This window comes from Colletotrichum orchidophilum, assembly GCF_001831195.1.
Source record: "Colletotrichum orchidophilum strain IMI 309357 chromosome Unknown Scaffold_92.1, whole genome shotgun sequence".
Classification (NCBI taxonomy): domain Eukaryota; kingdom Fungi; phylum Ascomycota; class Sordariomycetes; order Glomerellales; family Glomerellaceae; genus Colletotrichum; species Colletotrichum orchidophilum.
Window position 1 is genome coordinate 112,369 of NW_019173048.1, and position 7,916 is coordinate 120,284.

The following is a 7,916-nucleotide window of genomic DNA, read 5'->3' on the forward strand; positions in this document are numbered from 1 at the left end:
ACGCGTCGTATAAAAATTCTCGTTACGTAATTTAAAAATATAACGATATTAAAACAGCAGAATTACTTACGTAATCGCTAACGGTTTAAAAAAATAGCTAATAATTAATATTAATTTTAATCCTTTTTTTTATTAAAAATGGATATTATATATAAAATAAGGATATTATATAAACGTATACGTAATCCGTTATTAATTTAATATAAAAAATCTTTACTTACCTCTTAAAAGAGATAATTAATAAGTATTTAAAAAGCACGATTATTAAAATATTTAAACTATTATATAAGTTAATAAAATCGGGAACTTATTAATAGGCGACTTATTACGATTTCTATATTAAATAGTTAGGTATAATTATATTAACTTACGATTTATATTTATTAACTTTTAATTACTTAAAGGGATTTTATAAGATCGTTAATATATAAACCGACGATACGCTAAACGTATCTAATATCGAATTTATATAAAAAAAAATAAAAAGCTTAAAAAAGCCGGATTTATTATTAAACTAAAAGAGATCTTTATTATTAACTATTTATTAATATTTAATAATTAAATCCTTACGATTAAGGGCGATTTTATTATTTTTTATTAAAAAAAATAAAGAGAAAAGATTACTTTTATTAGTTTTATATTATATAACCGGTAGAAAAGATATTAGGTAAAGTAAGTAAAAAGATCGTATATTATTAATATTTACTAATTAAAAATAACGTTCGATATTATAAAAATAGTATAAACTACGGATCTAATTAAAAAAGACGTTATTATATTAAATAAATAACTAAGTTAGTAAATAATAAACTTAAATCGTAGGCTAATTTATTATTTATTAGATTTAACCTTTGTTAAGTTTTACATTTTTATTAACGAATTATTTGTAAATAATATAGATTTAACTTTTTAATTTAGATATATTATTATTTTAATAAACGATACTATAAGAGGCGACGAGTTTATAATATATAGTAATATTGTTTATTATTTATTAATTAAAAGTAAAAGAGTAATTAAAAGCGTTTTAACTTTAAAAGTTTATAAAATAGTTAACGGCGTCGACCTTGCTTACGTAATCTTTACTATACTTCAACTGATTATAAATTAATTAATTTTATTTATAATATTAATAATCGTTTCTACGGATTTTTATTTACTATACGAGTACTTTATTAAGTTAGGTATTATTAAAAAGAAAAGGCTAATAATAAATATTACAGCTTTATAATATTTATATAAACGACGTGAGATTTTTAAGATCTATTAAATTAATAATAAAGATAATTTAATAAATACTTTTATTAAATAGAACCTAAACTTAAGCTTAAAACGATTTATTAATAATAAAACGATTATAATATATATTAAAGAATAGGTTATATAAAAGGGGTTTAAAAAAGAAGTAAAAAAAAAACTATAAATATTACTTTTATTAGCGTATTATACGCTATTATAAGATTGTTAAATTACTTTTTTAATTATATAAATTTAATAATAAAAAAGAAATAATTAGTATCGGATTAAAAGCCTAATTCGACCTCGAGTTAGCGCTAGCATAGGGACTATCTAAAGGTCTTTATATTAATATTTAATCAGCGATTTAACTAACGGTTAGAACCTCTCTTTTCTATTTTACGTAGAGATTAATACAAAAGTAATTAACCCTTTGTTACTATGGTTCGATCGAACAAATCACCCTGTGATTACGTAAACTAACATAAACTTTATAATCCGGTAATATTATTATAATATTTTAATATTATTTATAAATAGGTATTTTTTATAAAATTAAGGCTTTTATTTTTAATCATTTTAAATACTATTTTTAATTATTAATAAGCTCGTTCGATTTTATTAAAATTATAATAAGCCTTAATTAATATTATTCTTAATTTAATTTTATATAATCTAACGTTTTTTTTTTAATTTAATAAATTTAAAATTATTTTTAATATTAATTTATATATTATTAAACAGGCCTTAATATATATTAATTTAATATGTTTTTAATATTATTTAAAACTTTTTTTAATTAAAAATCGGTAAAGAATTATTTTATTTAAAAAAAGAATAGTTAAATTAATTATATAAAGAATTAGCCGGCTATTTAAATAAAAAATGTTTATTATTATTTTTTAATTATAATTAAGCTTATTATAGATTTTAAATTTATATCGCCGCGGGCTTTACGTATTTATTTAATATTTATAATAAAACTTAATTAAATACTTTATTATTACGATTTTAACGTCGTTACTTAATTATTTAAATAAGGTATAAAGCTTTTAAATTAATAAATAATAAACTTTTAATAAAAGCGCCGTAATTTAGTTTTTATAAAGTAATAAATTAATAAAATATTAATTTTAAGTTTTATAAAAGTATAGCTTTATTATTATTTAACAGTTTTAAACGTTTTATTATTAATAATCTCATTCGTAAAGTTTTTAAATATAATATTAAAGCCATTTATATATATTAAATATAAAAGAAAAAGCGTATTAATAAATAATATATAAAAAGTTATAATACCGAATTAAGTTTAAATATTAAATATTTCGATTTTAATAAGCTATTTATTTAATTTAAACGTAATTTTAATAATATCGGTTTTAATAATATTAAACTTAATTAAACAAATCTTTTTTAAAACTTAGAATTTTTTTTCTTATTTTATTAATTATTTTAAAACTTTTATATTTAAAATAATTCTTTAAAAAGTTTTTAATCCGTATTAATTATTAATAGAATAAATTTATATAATCTTTTCCGCCTAAATAGTTAATTTATATAAAAGAAAGTTATAATAATATTATTAATTTCTTTTTTAAAAATTACCTTTTTTTTTACTTATTTAAAGTTAAAAATAAAAGGTTTTTATTTTAAATTAAACTAAAAAGTTTTAAAATTAGGTAATTCTTTTATTAATAAATCGTAATTAGCCGTAGAGAAAAGCCTATTTATTCAAAGCTTTTATTATTTATTTTTTATTAAATATTAAATAATTAATTATTAATAAAGTAAAATGAAGTTATTAAGTTTTATTTAAAACGTTTAGATTTTTATCGTTATTAATTAAATAAATAATAAAGTTTTTTATATTTTTAAATCTTATTATAAAGTTTATAACTTTAAGCGATTTAATTTTATAATTAATAAAGAATTAATTATATTTAATTAGATTAGTTTTATTAACGGTTTTTTTTATTTTTTTATATTATTTATATACTTTAGTTCTTTTTTTTTAAATAATTATTAAATTAATAGCTTTTTTTTTAATATATATAATATTTTTAAAGTTTATAAAACCTTATTATTAAAGGTTTTTAAAGGCTGTCCGGAGCTATTTTTTTATTTTAATTTTATAATTAAACGCCGTATTTAATTTCTTTTTTTTTTTACTATTATAAATACGGTTAACTTAATATTATTAAGATAGTTTTTTATTAATTTAAAACTATTATTATTTAAGTATTTTAGTTTCGATCTTAAACCCGGTTTTAAATTAAATATAAAGCGTTTTATAATCGCTAAGTTAATTTTATAAAATAAATTTTATTTTGTTAACTTATTAAATTATAATTAATAAATAATCAACTTTTTATATATTAGTTCTTTTTATTAATTTAATTTTTTTAATTTTATTAATTTATAAAATAAGACTTTTAAGGATTTTTATTTTCAATTTATTTTTTATTTTTTTATTATTAATTTTAATAATAAAGCTTTAAATTTAATAAAAAGCTTTAGTTTTTAATTTTTAATTTTAAAATATTTTTAAAAAGCGTTAATAGTCGTAATAAAATCGTTTTAATTAATTATTATATATATAATTTAATAATAATATTCTTTAACTTTTCTTATAAAAACGCTAATAATTACTAAATAATATTAATAATTTTAAATTTTAATCCTTTTATAATTATTATAAAATATAATTAAAAGTTTTTATAAAACTTCGTATTTTTTTTAAAATATTTTTTTTTTTTAAAAAGAATCTTATTTAAATCGGTTAATTATCGTATATTAACCGCTTTTAAATTTAAAAATTTATAATTTATTTAAAAAAAAATAATAAAGGCCGTGTTAATTTTAATTAATTAATTACGATTTAATATTTATATTTAATTTAATAAGGCTAAGTAATTTTATTTTTATTAATAATTCGTTAGCCGTAATAAAAGTTTATAAAAGTAATAATAACTTTATTTTTAGTAATATCTTTTTAATTAGCGTAAATTTCGAAACCGAAATAGTTTTATTTATAATTTTAAATAAAAATTTAAGTTTTATAGTCCGCTAAGTAAATTATTTAAATTAGTTAACTACTTAATTAGTTTACGTTTTAAATTAAATTAAAAAATTAGCTATTTAAACTTTTATTATTAAGGTTTTATAAAGGTCTTTTGCTAGCGTTTAGTTTAATAGGACCTTATTATTATAAACAAATCTATTAAATTCTTTAATAATCTATTTATTAACGAGTTTAAATTAATTATTAAGCTAATAACTTAAATTATTAATTATATAATAAAAGAAGGTTCGCTTAGTTAAATTCTATTTATAATATATTTTAATTATAAAAAGCAATGCCGTATTAATTTAATTATTATTAAAATTATTTATAATGTTATATAACTAATCTTTTTAATATATTTAAATATTAATAATAATTTATTAATCTAAGATAAATACTTTTACCTACGCTTAGTGTTACGGCTAACAAATCGTAATAAGGTTTATATTAATAAAAGTCGGGGCTACGATACTCGTAAATAATAATCGTTATAAAAATAGCTTTAATAAAATTATTATTTATAAGTTATAAAATAAATAAAGCTTCGGTAATTAATTGTAATTTTATTAAATAAATTCTTAATAAAAGTAATTAAAAACGATTATTAAATTTAATATAAAAATTAATTATTAAAAAAGCTATAAAAGTCTATCCTTAAGCTTAGCTTAGGCTATCCTATATATAAATCCTAATCGTAAATATATCTTTTATAATATTTTATTTATTATTATTTAACCGTTTACTAAGCGGTCGTCCGTCCTATATTTTTATAATCGCTTATTTTATTTATTTACGGACGTCCGTTTTTTATTTTATTATATAATTATAGTTATATAACTTATTTATAATTTTTTTATTTTAAAAAAAGCCGTCTAAGTTTTTATTATTATATATATAATATAATAATCGTTATAAGTTTTATAAAGTAAGGTTTTAGTTTAATAATACATATTAAATCGTAATATTAGCTCCTCTTTTTAAAAATCTAGTCCCTAGGCTTATAAATAGGTTATTTATTCTTAAATTAAAAAATTATTAAGTATTTTTATCGAAATATATTAACGTTATATTAAATTAAATTAAAAAATTAAAATTATAAATAATTATATCTTGTTATTATTTATTATATATTATTTATTTTTTTAATAAAGGTATAAAAATAATACCGTATTTAAATTATTATTCTTAGGGTATTTATTATTTAATTCTCTTTAATTCCGATATTTACGGAATATATTATTATTTAAGCATTTTATATAATACTTTAATTAATATTATTTCTATTTATAAATTTCTTAAGGATTATTTCCTATAGGTCCCGATTAATAAATATAATAAATCGTTTAAGAATAGAGTCCGATCGCTTTAATTATAAAAAATAAATAAAAGAGTTACGGTTTTAAAAAAGAACTATAAAGTTATAAAAAAAGCTAAAGCTTATTAAAAAGCTTAAATTAAATTAAATAAATCGTTATTTAAATTAAAACGTTTTCGTTTTTAAAAATAAATAATATTTAAAAAAAGTTATATTATATTAAAAGAATTTCTTAAGGATATTAAAAGTATTTCTTTAGTGGCCTAGGAGGCGTAAATTAATAATATTTTTAATATTATTAATTAAAACGCCGTAATAATTAAGAGTTTTAAATTTAAATTTAATTTTAATACTTTTTAAAAAGCTATTAAAAGTTTTAAAAGTTTATAACGGGTTCCTATATATTATCCTCGTAGTTATAAGTTTTCTATTTAATAAAATACTTTTTATATCTTTCCTTAATTCGGTAATTAATAACTCGTTTAACTTTATATTTTAATTTATTAAATTCGATAATAATACGATTTTTAATATATAAGCTTTTAAATACTAGCTTTAAAAATAAAATATAAAAAACCGGGTAGTATTATATCGTATTTAAAAATTTTAATTTAAAATTAATTAATAAAACTTTTTTAATAATTTTAAAAAGTTTAAGTTTTTTATAATTTAATTTATCGCTTAATTATTTTATTTTAATATTATAGTAAAAAAAATATATGCTATTTTCTTTTTTTAAAATTAGTTTATTAATCTTTAATTTATTAACGTATTCTTTTATACGCTACTATATAAACTTAAGGTTTAAAAAGGCTTTTTTTTAAATCTTCTTAAGTTTATTTATGTTTACTACGGCTTTTATAACTTATAGTCTTTTATATACTTTTTTATATATAATTAATTAAAATCCGTAATTAAAATAAAAAAAGGATTCTTTTATACTTTTATTAACTACGCTATTATATACGAACTAAACTATTAATAATAATATTACTTAATTATTTTAATTATAATTTATATAATAGCGGAGGTATATTTTAAAAATTTAATTAATTCTTTCTATTTATTTATCGGTTTATAAGTAAAAAAAAATTAATAATTTATAATTTATACCGAGCTACGAAATTAAAAATCTTTAAAACTTAATAATAAATAATTTATTTTTATCGAAAACTATTTCTTTAGGTAAACCGTAGTTAATAATAACTATTTTAAGGAAAGTATATATTAATTCTTTAATATTATTTATTTTTTTATATAATATAAAATAAGCGAACTTAGTAAGTCGGTCGACAATAATTAAAATATTATCGTATTATACGTTTATTAATAATTCCTTAAACTTTAATAATTTAATAATAAAGTCTTAAGAGATTAAGTACTATACCTTTAGGGGCACTAGTAGTAGTTATAGTTTTTTATAAGGCTTATAAGGGCTATTTTTACTTTTTTTATAAATATCGTAGTTTTTAATAGCCTTAGCGATTTTTACTCTTATAGCGGTTTTATTATAATATTAACGAATCCGTTTTTATATCTTTATAATATCTTAATAATTATATACTCGAGTATTATAAACTTTTATAATAAATTTAAAAGTTATTTTTTTAAATAGGCTAACGTTAACTTTTTTAGTTATTATAAAGAGTTTTATAATAAGTATAAGATTACCGTTATTGTTATACTTAAGGATTATTTATATTTCCTTAAGGATTATAATTTCGTAGTTAAGTCGTTTATTAAGAGTATCTATTTTACTATTTTCTAAACCTTTTTAATAAATAATTCAGAAATTAAATTTCAATAAGAACTTATTTTATTTAATTTATCGTTTATTTAGGTTTTTATTTATTTTAAAGTTTATAAAGTTTTTATAGTTTATATAAATAATAATTTTATATTTAATTCTTAAGAGCTATAGTTTTTATTTTTTAAAGGCTTTGATTATAACTATTAATTTTTTATTATAAATTTACTAATTTAATTCTACTTTATAAAACGTTTTAAAATAAAATATATAAAAATAAAATACTCCTTATTAATTTCGTTATCTTAAAATAGTTTTTATAACGAAATCCGAAGCATCGATCTTAACTTCGAATAGCTTTTTTAAATTAAAAATCATAATTATTAATTTTAAAATAACCAAGTCCTTAACTTTATTAAAAGCTTCTTTTTATTTTTTATCCTAAATAAAAGTTATATTTTTCTTTATTAAATTATTAAAAAGTTTAATAATATTAACGTAGTCCTTAAGGAATCGTCGGTAGAAGTTAATAAATTTTAAAAATAATTATACGT

General features: G+C 16.0%; 1 protein-coding gene across 1 annotated transcript; it reads right to left on the reverse strand.

Moving 5' to 3' along the window:
• Positions 1-6,750: 6,750 nt before the first annotated feature.
• CORC01_09857 (uncharacterized protein) lies at positions 6,751-6,900 on the reverse strand (the record flags this gene model as incomplete). Its single annotated transcript, XM_022621486.1, has 1 exon — positions 6,751-6,900. A coding segment is annotated over one exon (150 nt), but the record flags the coding sequence as incomplete, so codon positions are not given.
• Positions 6,901-7,916: the final 1,016 nt, after the last annotated feature.